Source organism: Pongo pygmaeus, chromosome 20, assembly GCF_028885625.2.
Source record: "Pongo pygmaeus isolate AG05252 chromosome 20, NHGRI_mPonPyg2-v2.0_pri, whole genome shotgun sequence".
Classification (NCBI taxonomy): Eukaryota; Metazoa; Chordata; class Mammalia; order Primates; family Hominidae; genus Pongo; species Pongo pygmaeus.
Genome location: NC_072393.2, coordinates 20694927 through 20709266, shown reverse-complemented (window position 1 = coordinate 20709266; position 14340 = coordinate 20694927). Strand labels below are relative to the sequence as shown.

Below are 14340 nucleotides of genomic sequence, written 5' to 3'. Positions count from 1 at the left end.
GGGCCTTTGTTCTTAGAGCTCCAAAGATGGTGGCAGGCCACTCCCAAGATGGCAGCAAGCCTTTTGTTCTCTGACCTGGGGTTCTTGGCCTCATGGATTCCAAAGAATGGAACCTTGCACCATGCAGTGAGTCCTATAGCTCTATTAGAAGCCATGGGCCATGGAAGACAACCATGGAACCCAGCGACTAGTGTTCAGCTCAATTAGGACAAACCTAGGCACTTAGTCATGCAGGAACAATGGTGAGCCATTACCCTGATTGGGAGTGGCAATGGGTACCTCACTGGATCAGGAGTGCAGAGGACACCCTGCCTGATCCAGAAGGGTGAAAGTCCACTGCGGGTCTGGGATGGCAATGAACAGCAGCATTGGACAGCAAGCGAAAGGTCAGCTCAAGCCGTAACAAACACAGACCAAAAGAGTGTGCAGTTGCAAGATTTAATAGAGTGAAAACAGAGCTCCATAGAATGGGAGGGGACCCAAAGGGGGTTGCCCACTCCCAGCTTGAATGCCTGGGGTTTATATCCCAATCATCCCCCCTGCCCCCCCTCTCTCAGGTGATAGATGATTTGATTATTTCTTTACCTCCTGTTTTTACCCTAATTGGTATTTTAGTGAGCTCTCTTTACTACCTGAGTGCTCAGGTATGAGCTGAATTACAAGCCCCCGGTTTAAAGGTAGGTGTGGTCACCTTCCCCAGCTAGGCTTAGGACTTCTTGGTTGGCCAAGGAAATCCAGCTAATCCTGTCTCTCAATTTCTGTTACAGTAATGGAAACATGCACCACACTGACCTATCCATACCAAACCCACAGGGAACAGGCCCTGTGACCCCCCTTTAGTGCAAAGGTGGAACTTAACTCTCATGAATGAATGTATTTTGAAGCTCTCATACTTGATTCTGGCCTCACCTTAGAGTCACATGAGGAATTTCATTAAAACAACATGGATGCTTCCACCCACAACAATAAACAGTGGGGAGGGCACAAGAGGTTTCTGCAAATTGGCCATGTGACCCTCATGAGAAGCCTGAGCTGAGAACCACTAAGCTAAGCATTGCCTCTCAAGCTTTAATGGGATTATAAATCACTTGGTAATTTTGTCTCCACTTTATGTAATGTGATTCTGGAGGCTTGAAAAGGGTCCAGGAATGGTTGTTTTATACAAGTCCCCTGTCAATGCTGATGTTGCTCCCCCTTGGTGCATTATTAGCATTAGTTAGAGAAAGCAGACACAGCACAGGGTCCCTTACACTTAGCACTCTTGTCACAACCAAATACTTCTGGTACAAATAGGACAACCCATCTCCATCCTAAAGTTTTATATCCTTTGCTGGCTCCTTAAAGTTTACAGAGGAAACAGAAGGCAGCAATATCTGAATAAGTCTGGATTTAAAAAACAACTTGTACATATGTACTAATGCAATGTTTATTAAGCAAGTACTGTGTGCTCAAGAATATGATACAGAGCACTGTGCTGGGCATAACACCTGGAAGCTGGTACTAAGGGTTTAATAATTGTCAGAATTTAGGTAAAGGGCCCAGCATTTTTATTTCTTCTTCTGGTTCTCTGTTATATATTAAAAAAAACTGTAAAGAATAAAAGCTAAATACATACAGATGAAAGAGACATAGAAAGGAAGAGTTTATTATAGTTTAGAGAAAATTTTATTTGGCTTCTATTTACTTTTTTGTGGCTTTTGGAGCAACTACTGGATCTGCAGGAATAGAAAAAAGTTCCTAAATAGAATGTCTGCAAACACTGGTTTTAATAGAAAACTTAAAAACTGAGACCCTAAAATACATCCTTTATTTTTCCCATTTATCTACTTTTGGGTTTCAGGAAATTGTAAGCATCAGCTCCAGAAAGGCAGCAGGATTCAGCAGCCCAAACTCTGATCTCCTCTAATCAGTTCTGTGAGGCAAGACTCCAGGGTTAAGGTCAGACATAAATAAGACCTCCAAAAAGGGTGAATCTGAACAGAACTGGGCCAGGAAGTGGAGCCTATGTAGAATTCTGTTCTCTAGGCCACTGGGGTACTTCCAGTTTTGTTTTTTCTAAGCTTACCTAAAAGACATTTAAATCCCAGAGTTTGCTAATTTTCATCTTTTTTAGCCACTGCCCTGTCAACTTTATACTGTATATTAATATGCAATTTAAATAAATCCTTTAAGGCTTTCTAGGGTAATTTTATTAGAAAATAAATATGTACACTTAACAAATTCAAAGAAATAGAAATTATATGGCCGGGCATGGTGGCTCATGCCCCTAATCCCAGCACATTGGGAGACCGAGGCGGGTCAATCACAAGATCAGGAGTTCTAGACAAACCTGATCAAGATGGTGAAACTCTGTCTCCACTAAAATAAAAAAAATTAGCCAGGTGCGGTGGCAGGCATCTGTAATCCCAGCTACTCAGGATGCTGAGGGAATAGAATCGCTTGAACCCTGGTGGCAGAGGTTTCAGTGAGCTCAAATCATGCCACTGAATTCCAGTCTGGGCAACACAGTGAGACACCATCTCAAAAAAAAAAAAAATGCATAATAACATTTTTTCTGTTCATAAATAGCCCTTCAGGTGTAGACATCAGAAGACAAAACAACATAAAGAAAGTGGCCTGTGTAAAGCCCAAGATTTTGGACACCTGTATTTGTTGGAACAACTATATGATGCTTAATTCAATTATTTATCCACTTGCTAGTCTAGACTAAAAGTTTCTGGATTGTTGGAACCATGACTGCTTCATGTATTTTTTTAATGGCCATATGAAATGGAAGCAACTAGCTTATCTATTTGGGTCTCCGGATCTCCGTGTTTATCATCCAAGTACCAGGAAACTGGAGAAACCCTCATCTAGGTGCCAACCAAAGACACCTCTTGTATGACAGGATGAACAAACACAGGATGACTCATTTCTCTTACACTGAGACAGAAGAAAAATTAACCATTCTTGTCAGCCTGACACAATTCTGCTCTGACATCCTCCAATGCCTCAAAGACATCTAGGTGATTGTGAGAGAATTCTCAGTGACCCTGGGCTGATGGCCCAATGATAAGCCAGCCTGGAGGAAATGAGGCTGATTCTGAATAGAAAATAGAACTGCCTTGGTGGAGCTCCAGAAACTGGATCATCTGTCCTGATTTGCTAGCTCTTGGATAAAAGAAAGAACAAAAATACTCTACTCCAGTATCACATTTTACAGGTAAATATAGTTGTGGTCATTACTCTGGATACTTTGTGGCCTTGATCTCTCACTCCTAAGATGTGTATTTACACTTACAGATTCAGTCATGAGATTCTATTTCCTCCTGGAGCCTCTCACATCACTGTGAGAACAAGATGTCATAAATCTCAAAATGCCACACTCCCAAATGGGGGCTGTAAGCTGTCTTTGCTGACATCTCACAATACAGAAAATGCCTTTTGTTAGTTTTCTGTACATTCTTTATCCAAACTCCGGCCCTTTTTTGTAAATCCCTGGCAGAGGACAGACCTTATCTACAGATTCTATGTGGGATCCACCTGGCTTTGCATCCTTTGGTGTTACAGCAAGTGGAGTACAATCAAAGAAGAGATCCCCTAATAGAGGCTGCTCTAGCACATTCTAAATGATCAGTCTACATGAAAAAAAAACAAAAAGCTGACACAACATGAATATAAGTAGTTTGTTTGGGTCAAGTTTATGGATTATAACCTGGGAGCAAATATTCAAGTTGCCTGAAATCTACACTTTGATTAGCAGCAGTTACAAGAAGATTTGTAAAGACAACAAGAGAAACACAGAGTGGGCTGACACAAAGTTGTTTATCAGAAATTTATATTTGTTTACAGAAATAACTTTGATTATTGATTAGATATATATTGTTATGATTTAGGGTATGGGATATAGTGTCCAATGTGGCATTGGTTTAATTTATAGCTACTTGTGGCAATTGTGAACAGTTTCAACAGATACATACACTTGAATACATAGTTCAAAGGGAGAAAAAGGACTTGTACTTTTCAGACAAAGCTTTTTATTTCCCAAATCTCAAGACCTGGATTCAAAATATGGAGCTGCAGATTTAGGGCAAGAATGGATGGAGTAGCAGCATGTGTTACAGCATATTTGTGAGCATTTTAGCAGAGTAGAAAGAAGAAAGTGGAGATTCTCTTATCTACATGTCTACTCAATGCACACATTTACTCTAATTGGGTTTGTGGGCCCCATGGTCTCTGAATCCGTTTCTGGTCTGAAAATACAAGAGTCACTGAAAGAGGTAAAATGATTGATTGCTGCCCTGTGAAATGTATAGAAATCTGATCTAGACTCTCTAGAAGTGACTGTAGATGACTAAAGATAATAAATAGGCTGAGACACAATTCTGCCTGCATTTTTAGGGGACAGTGTGCACTTTGCTGCACAAGTGTCAGTCGACTGGAAGCCTGAGAGGAAAAGTCCCCTCTACAGCAAATTCTCATTGGCACCTTATGTGTTTGTATCATGTCTGGTAATTCTAGACAGTATTTGGAAACAATAATTAAAAGAAAAAATTTCTCCAGCCCCAGAGAAATGCCACAATAATAGTACAGAAAGAAAACTGTTTTATTACACAACTAAGTGTGACATGCATCATAGTCAATCTGCTTAAGTGACTGCAAAGATAGAAAGATGGTCACCAAAATTAGTCCACAAGTAGAAGAATTTCCAGCACCATATCATATATAGTTCATCCTAAATTCACCTGGAGATTGAAGAGGGCATCTGTGTATGCTAATTGCTCATATTCAATGACAAATAAACATTTCCCATCTTCATAACAGGAGGTGGTTTAGCTGCTTGAAGCCAAGTGCCTACTGAAGGTAGGGTTTCACTCTGCTACAAAAAAGGTTAAATAGGGTTCTATCATTTTGGCTATTTACATTTTAGAGCAGTGGCTCTGTACACTCTGGCAGTGGGCTACAGCACTCCTGCTTGCTTTCTCCTGGTTGCTAATGTCCTCTATTTACCTCTACCATCTGCCACTGAGGCACAGCCCAGAGCACAGCTCACATTTTGTGTGAACCCCATTTGCCACAGCAGCACTCTAGAGTCACATCAAAGAGGGAAGCCTGAGCTGCAGGAGGAGAGCCTGCAGGCCTCCTGGGTAAAATTTCACCTTCACAATAATGGAAATGGGAGCAGTGTTTCAACTCATTTCTACTTATAATGGTGACAAGGAAAAAATACTGCTGAATTTCCAGCATGAGACCAGATAGAGGTGACTCCAAAATTTCTCACTTTGACAGCCCAGCTTATTCAGAAACCATGTGATACAAATAGATCTTCTGAAACAGACACCCAAAGCATTGGAGAGAAAAATGGATCTCCATCTGAGCAAGATTATTTTGAGAGAAAAAAGTTAAAATGATCTAAGAAAAAGCTCAGATTAGATATAAGATTGATCATGTCAGTCAGAAAATATTCCCCTAAAAGAAATCTCTCTCTAAACACCCAAAGTGCACAGCTACTCTCAGCATGAGAAATGAGCATTATGAAGAAAGGAGGCAGATCTTGAAAATAATTTTATAAAGTTTCATTTCCATCTCTGCTGTTCCCTCATCTCCTAGCCATTGAATGGAGGTTCTATATTGAAATACATCTAACAAGTTCCAACGACACTTTTTGATGAAGAAATAGAATCTGACTGTGTTCATATAGTGGAATATATTAGAGCTTGCAACATAGCAAACTGAAGAACCATTATAGTTTTTGAGTGGACACATCACCTGTCTTTATTTGTCCTGTAATAGCTGCATACCAATTTAGTGAAATAAAAGATACTAAAATTGTGTTTACTCATAATTATCCCTATTGAATAAAGTAATAAACATGTCACACTAATATCTACTTACTGTAACAATTTGGTATAAATTTTATTTGGATATTAGATATAAGTAAGTATAAATCATTTTAATGAACTAGTCATAATGTATATAGTATGTATATAGTATATGTATAGTTTGAAACTATAGTTTTAAAAATTAAAACTATACTTCAGTTAAAACATTTTATATTTCAGAAGTGTAAATAATGATGTTAAAATAACCATTTAAGTGATTCATTCAGAGTAAATAGTGCAGCTTTGTACTCATACTATTGTAGAAAATACTGTTTATGGCTCACCCCTGTAATCCCAGCACTTTAGGAGGCTGAGGCAGGTGGATCACCTGAGGTCAAGGGTTCAAGATCAAGCAGGTGAACATGATAACACACCATCCCTACTATAAATACAATAATTTAGACAGGCATGGTTGGGCACACCTGTAATCCCAGCTATTCGGGAGGCTGAGGCAGGAGAATCTCTTCCACCTGGGAGGCAGTGGTTGCAGTGAGCTGAGATTACACCACTGAACTCCAGCCCGGGCAAGAGTGAGACTCTGTCTCAAAAAAAAAAAAAAAAAAAGAAAATACTCTTTAATTTATATGAATGCAGGTTGTCTCCAAACATTACACATAACTATGCTAATTGTTATGAAGTAATAGAAAGCAAGGTACAACTACAGACTGCACCGTTCAGTTTATGCACTGAACTGTTCTCGCTTTTGCAGTACAAGTGCTTCAGGCTGCAAATATTGGATAATTACCTTGGATCATCAGGTTTCTGACAAATTTAGCATCTTTTAGTCTTTATCATTCTGTATTGCTAAATTTAACTCTATCTTTGTGCTAAGCTTCTGTATGCTATTAAAATGAGCTTTTATCTAAACAAATCTGTCTACTTTAAAGGACTAAAAATGAAAAAAATAAACATTTTGGAAGCAAAAACAAAGTAATAAATCTGAAGTACTAGATAAAGATAATCTGGAGTCAGAAAAAATGACAAAAGTTTTATTTAGCTGTTAATATGATTTACATATATTTCAATAAAACAAAAATATCTACATATAATCTAAATTCCTTACAAAAAGAGGGAATAGCAAAAACATTTTTGGAAGTTTTTAAAGAGTTTTGAACTCTTGGACATCTGAAATTTGTACAATGTATGCACTTGAAAGAAGGTTTATGGGGTAAAAACCAGAAGAGAGAAAGATATTATATGCAACTTATTAGTGCATAAGACCAATGCAACAGAACAGAGAGGCCAGAAATAATGCCACCCTCCTACCACCATCAGATTTCTGACAAAGCTGACAAGAGGAATGTGGGAAGAATTCTCTTTCATAAATGGTGCTGGTACTACCTAACACTACATAGAAGACAGAAACTGGACCCTTTCATTACACCACATACAAAAATCAACTGAAGATAAATTAAAAAATGAAATGAAAAACTTAAAGTTATAAGAAACCCTACCAAGATAACCTAGGAAACACCATTCCAGACATAGAAACTGGGAAAGACTTCATGAGGAAGCTACCAAAAGCTACTGCAACAAAAGCAAAAATTGACCAATGGGACCTATTTGAACTTAAGAGCTTCCTAACAGAAAGGAAACTATCAACAGAGTAAACAGACAACCTACAAGCTTACAAGAAAAAACCAAACAACCTCGTTAAAAATTAGGCAAAATATATGAACAGACGCTTTTCAAAAGAAGACATATATGTGGCTAACAAGCATATGAAAAAAACTGGTCATCGCTAATCATTAGAGAAATTAAAAGAAAAATCACAATGAGACACCACCTCACACCAGACAGAATGGCTATTTTTAAAAAGTCAAAAAATAACAGATGCTGGCAAGGTTGCAGAGTAAAGGGAATGCTTATACTCTTCTGGTGGGAGTGTAAATTAGTTCAAAAACTGTAAAAAGCAGTCTGGTAATTCCTCACAGAACTAAAAACAGAATCATCATTTGACCCAGGAACCCCACAACTGGGTATATAGCCAAAGAAATATAAATTATTATATTATAAAGACATACCCACATGCATGTTCATTCCAGCACTATTCACAATAGCAAAGACATGGACAGACCGTAAATGCCTATCAATGGTAGACTGGATAAAGAAAATATGGTATGGTCAGCCGGGTGCAGTGGCTCATGCCTGTAATACCAGCACTTTGGGAGGCTGAGGCGGGTGGATCACCTGAGGTCGGGAGTTCGAGACCAGCCTGACCAATATGGTGAAACCCCGTCTCTACTAAAAATACAAAAAAAATTAGCCATGCATGGTGGCTGGCACCTGTAGTCCCAGCTACATGGGAGGCTGAGGCAGGAGAATTGCTTGAACCTGGGAGGTGGAGGTTGCAGTGAGCCGAGATCCCAACACTGCACTCCAGCCTGGGAAACTCCATCTCAAAAAAAAAAAGAAAAAGAAAATATGGTATGGTCAAATATGGTGGCTCATGCCTGTCCTCCCAGCACTTTGGGAGGCCAAGACATTTGGATTGCCTGAGTTTAGAAGTTTGGGGCCAGCCTAAGCAACATGGCAAAATCCTGTCTCCACAAAAAATACAAAAAGAAAAATTGGCCAGGGGTGGTAATGCAAATGTGTAGTCTCAGCTACTTGTGAGGATGAGGTAGGAGAGAATTGCTTGAGCCTGAAAGGTTCAGGCTAATGTTTGTCAATATCATGCCATGGCACTCTAGCCTGAACAATGAGTAAGACTCTGTCTCCAAAAATAAAAGATTTAGTAAAAACAAAATATCATACAAAAACATCATGGACTCTGTGGCCATTAAAAAAAATGATTATGTCCTTTGCAATAACGTCGATGATGCTGGAGATCATTATTCTTAGAAAACTAATGCAGAGCCTGGGCGTGGTGGCTCACGCCTGTAATCCCAGCACTTTGGGAGGCTGAAGTGGGCTAATCACCTGAGGTCGGGAGCTTAAGACCAGCCTGACCAACATGGAGAAACCCCATTGCTACTAAAAATACAAAATTAGCCAAGCATGGTGGTGCAGGCCTATAACAGTAGCTACTTGGGAGGCTGAGGCAGGAGAATCGCTAGAACTGAGGAGTCAAAAGTTGCAATGAGCCAAGATCGCAATGTTGCACCGCAGCCTGGGCAACAAGAGGAAAACCTCATCTCAAAAAACAAAACAAAAAAAAAAAAAGAAAACTAACACTGAAAGGGTGGCCTGCCCCTCCACACCTGTGGGTATTTCTTGTTGGGTGGGACTAGAGACTGAGAAAAGAAAGAGACACAGAGACAAAGTATAGAGAAAGAAAAGTGAGCCCAGGTGACCAGCGGTCAGCATAGGGAGGACCCGCACTGGCACCAGTCTCTGAGTTCCCTCAGTATTTATTGATCATTATCACTACCATCTCGGAGAGGGGGATGTGACAGGACAATAGGGTAATAGTGGGGGGAGGGTCAGCAGGAAAACATGTGAACAAATGTCTCTGTGTCATAAACAAGGTTAGAAAATGTGCTGTGCTTTGATGTGCACATACATAAACATATCTGGTGCATTAAAAAGCAGTATTGTTGCCAGCACGTCTCACCTCCAGCGTTAAGGGGGTTTTCTCCTATCTTAGTAGATGGAACATATAATCAGGTTTTACACTGAGACATTCCATTGCCCAGGGAGGAGCAGGAGACAGATGCCTTCCTCTTATCTCAACTGCAAAGAGGCCTTCCTCTTTTACTAATCCTCCTCAGCACAGACCCTTTACAGGTGTCAGGCTGGGGGATGGTCAGGTCTTTCCCTTGCCATGAGGCCATATTTCAGACTCTCACATGGGGAGAAACTTTGGACAATACCTGGCTTGAAGGAAGATTAGTATAAGAGGAAGGCATGCCTCTTTGCAGTTGAGACAAGAGGAAGGCATCTATCTCTCCTGCAGGTCCCTGGGCAATGGAATGTATAAAACCCAATTTTATGTTCCATCTCCTGAGGTAGGGGAAAACAGCCTTAGGGCTGGAGGTGGGACATGCAGGCAACAATACTGCTCTGTAAGGCATTGAGATGTTTATGTGTATGCATATCTAAAGCACAGCACTTAATTAATTCTTTACCTTGTCTGTGATGCAGAGACCTTTGTTCACGTGTTTATCTGCTGACCTTCTCTCCACTATTATCCTATAACCCTGCCACATTCCCCTCTCCCAGAAACACCCAAGAATGATCAATAAATACTAAGGGAACTCAGAGGCTGGGGGGATCCTCCATATGCTGAATGCTGGTCCCCTGGGCCCCCTTATTTCTTTCTCTATACTTTGTCTCTGTCTTTTTCTTTCCCAAGTCTCTCGTTCCACCTAATGAGAAACACCCACAGGTGTGGAGAGGCAACCCACCCCTTCATCACATTTGAAATCTGACACCACCCAGAGTCAGCACAGACCCTGTTTCAGTGCTCAGTCCCACAACATTGTCCACACTGCAGATGCCAGTCACAAACCCCATGGCCCATCTATGCTTCTCACCTATTGTTTGAAAATTGGGGACACTCAAGTAATTTGCTAGAGCTACTCACAGAACTCAGCAAAAACACCGTAGTGATGTTTACCGGTTTAATGTGTAAGATAAAGCCCAGGAAAAGCCAATTGGAAGAAATGCATAGAACAAAGAAAAGAGAGCTCTTTCCAGCCAGCGCTGAGAGACGGGCATCTCTTGGGACAACTGGCACAAGCGCTGCAGGTCCAGGGGCAAGAGAAAGCCCTACCACAAGAAGTAGAAGTATGAGTTGGGGTGCCCGGCTGCCAACACCAAGATTTGCTCCCAGCCGCATCCACACAGTGCATTTGTGGGGAGGTAAGAAGAAATAGGGTGCCCTGAGGCTGGACGGGGGGAGTTTCTCCTATGGCTCAGAGTGTTGTACTCGTAAAACAAGGATCATCCATGTTGTCTATGATACATCTAATAACGAGCTAGTCCGTACCAAGACCCTGGTGAAGAATTGCATCATGCTCATCAACAGCACACTGTCAGGAGAGTGGTACGAGTCCCATTATGCGCTGCCCCTAGGCAGCAAGAAGGGAGCCAAGCTGACTTCTGAGGAAGAAGAGATTTAAACAAAAAACGATCTAAAAAAATTCAAAAGAAAGCCTGGCGCGGTGGTTCAAGCCTCTAAAAACAGCAGTTTGGGAGGCCGAGGCGGGCAGATCACCTGAGGTAGGGAGTTTGAGACCAGCCTGACCAACATGGAGAAACCCCGTCTCTACTAGAAATACAAAAAATTAGCCAGCCATGGTGGCCCATGCCTGTAATCCCAGCTACTAGGGAGGCTGAGGCAAGAGAATAGCTTGAACCCGGGAGGCTAAGGTTGCAGTGAGCCGAGATCGTGCCATTGCACTCCAGCCTGGGCAATAAGAGAGAAACTTCATCTCAAAAAAAAAAAAAAAAATCAGAGGAAATGCGATGAAAGGAAAAAGAATGCCAAAATCAGCAGTCTCCTGAAGGAGCAGTTCCAGCAGGGCAGCTTCTTGCTTACATCGCTTCAGGGCCGGGACAGGGTGGCTGAGCAGATGAGATTACAGGTGTGAGCCACCGCGCCTGGCCTGAAACAAAATATTTCTCAATCAAACTTTACTTAAGTTTATATGCCTCCCTCAAGCTCCTGAACTTTGAGGTATCGTCAGTCTGAGTCAACATACAGCCACATTTTACGTCCCTCCTGAGAACATGCTGATTTCAGAGTAAGACATTCTCTGATCTAAAATCTGACTTTTGCACCCTCCATTTGCCATTCCCCTCCCACCTCCTTTCTAATCTTTGCTCCTCCCTAGGGAAGAAAGCCCTTTTCTGCGTACGTTTTTGCAAGCCATAAAGACGTTATACTTAGTTGGTATTTCCTCCTGTTGCAATACGTTTTTGGAATTCATTTTTTTCCATAAATCTAACGTTTTTATTTTACAAAGTCTAACAAGTGCCTCAAAACAATAACATCATTATCAGCAAGACCCATCCAGTTTCCTTTCATCTTAATCTTCACTGCATCTGCCTGGCCAAGCTCCGTCTCAAAAAACAAACAAACAAACAAACAAAAAAAACCTCCTTTTGCCGGCTTAATATTAGCCTTAGCTTGGAATCACTAGGTTCAAGATTTAATTTCCATGCCAGAGTTATTCACTGGGTTTTTGAAACTAAGTGTTGGAAAATCCAGTGAAGTTACTGAAATACAGTGTCTACATAAAGGAAGGAAATTTTAAGATGCTTACCTTTTTTTTTTTTTTTTTTTTTTTTTTGAGGACTTTCCCTCTGCGGCGCAGGCTGGAGCGCAATGGAGGGATCTCAGCTCACTGCAACCTCTGCCTCCAGAGTTCAAGCAATTCACGGGCCTCAGCCTCCCAAGTTGCTGGTATTACAGGGGCTTGGCACCACTCCTGGCTAATTTTTGTATTTTTAATAGAGACGAGGTTTCACCACGTTGGATAGGCTGGTCTAGAAATTTGACCACATGATCCGCCTGCCTCCGCCTCCCAAAGTGCTGAAATTACAGGCATGAGCCACCGTGCCTGGCTAGGAAGGGGTTATTAGCCCTAATGCAGTTCCTGTTTTTGTGTTTTCCCCCCATTAGCTGGGGTCAGACCGCACAATCTAAGCTGATCCCGGTTGGCCTACACTCAAACTTTTTCCAGATCGGGTAATGCGCGATTTGTGAGAAAAGGAGAAGGGACAAGATGAAGGGGTAGGGGTGATTTACAACTTTTCCAACTTATGACCAGGAAGTTGCGTCTTTGAAGAAGAACTAAGTTGTACTAACAACCCTTTACCTCAAGTGATCCGCTCGCCTCGACCTCCCAAAATGCTGGGATTACAGGCATGAGCCACGGCGACTGGCCCCATAAATTTTTAATAGGAGAAAAGAGAAACTGTCAACCCCACGGACCAAAGCTCTTCCCATTCATGAACCTGCACCCGGAGTTAGGATTCTCCCCAAAGGACCCTCCCGTGGTCCCTGCACAATCTGGGAGAGACGCAGCGCTGTGGGTGCAGAGCTGCCCAGAGAGGGCTCCAGGCCAGGGCAGGGAAGAGACAGGACGCCGCGGGGCCCGGCTGTCGGCGCTGTTGCCATCTTATGGCTGAAGGGGACTGAGGCCGAACTGGGCCAAGAGAAGTCAGTCGCAGATTGTGGAGCTGACTGCGGGGAGGCCTAAGTCCCGCCACAGCCACTTCCCTTCGGTTCCAACCAGTCCCTCCCCTCTCTCGGGATGTTGGAAAGGCACTCTCACCATTTCTAGGCTTCCGGGGGTCCCTCAGCTGTGGATCTCCCAATACCTGCAGGTCACAGGGCCACAGAGGCTGGGCTTCTAGAAGCGGAAGACACGGAGCAGCTAAGACCAGATTTGGAGCACCAGCTGCAGCAAGAGACAACAGGCCGCGCCAAACCCGAAAGCCTGCCTCTTAGCTCCAGCTGCCTGCATGATTGGACGGTTTCCAACCCAGCGTCCCTGATTGGATAATGCTTAAGGCCCCGCCTCCTCAGTCCCTGAGTGACAGAAGATGTGATCACATGCTGGACTGAGTGATGAAAGAGTAACAGCCTAAGCTGCAGCCTTTTCAGGCCGGGCTTCCTCCCTGAGCTGAGCCAGGCCCACCGGAGAGCATGGGAAAATTCTTTTTTACGCTCTCTCTTTTTGAATGTATTCAAAAGGTGAACAGAAGTATTTGGCTGTCATATTAATAATACAAAAAATTTTTGTTCAAGAGAAAACTTTTACTTTGGTAATAGTGTATTATCAATACTCAAGCTAATTTTAATACAACCTTGTAAGTAAATCAAATTTGTCATTTTTGACCTCTCGAGACTTACATATATACCATATATATTTTGTAATCTAATGTAATTTTTTTAACTTTTTATATTTTATTTTTATCTACATTCTTTTTATTTTTTCAATTTGAAACAACCTTTAAGTAATTTCAAACTGTTTTAGGAGATAGAAAGAAATCATTTAGGGCCAGGCGCGGTGGCTCATGCCTGTAATTCCAGCACTTTGGGAAACCAAAGAGGGTGAATCACTTGAGGTCAGGAGTTCAAGACCAGCCTGGCCAACACAGTGAAACCCCATTTCTATTAAAAATACAAAACCTTACCTGGGCCTGCTGGTGCACACCTGTAGTCCCAGCTACACCGAAGGCTGAGGCAGGAGAATCGCTTGAATCTAGGAGGTGGAGGTTGTGTAACTGCCCAAGGAGTTTACCTTGCCATTTGCCCAGACAAAACCAACTCATCAAGACAGGGGAATTTGTGGAGGAAAAGTTAAATATTTAATTTGAACTCAATTGAACGTGGACACAAACAATGGTCACCAAGTCCTGGAAGAGGTTGTGTGAGCCCCTTGAGGCATTCATCCAGTGCTATTTTAGATAAATCTCTATTTCAATCTATTCAATCTATTCCTATATATTCATTATTGAAAAACAATAGACAAGGCTGGGCGCGGTGGCTCATGCCTGTAATCCCAGCACTTTGGGAGGCCGA

At 42.0% G+C, this 14340-nt stretch overlaps 1 protein-coding gene and 1 pseudogene across 1 annotated transcript in view; one reads left to right on the top strand and one right to left on the bottom strand.

The window, feature by feature from the left end:
- LOC129020570 (zinc finger protein 90-like) overlaps positions 1 to 13244 on the bottom strand; it is a 38205-nt gene extending 24961 nt beyond the window's left edge. The window contains 1 exon segment of the mRNA XM_054465116.2: positions 13088 to 13244. Coding sequence (XP_054321091.2) covers positions 13088 to 13090 — 3 coding nt within the window. The 5' untranslated portion in view covers positions 13091 to 13244.
- On the top strand, positions 4209 to 12941 carry LOC129020279 (small ribosomal subunit protein eS8-like; annotated as a pseudogene).
- Positions 13245 to 14340: the final 1096 nt, after the last annotated feature.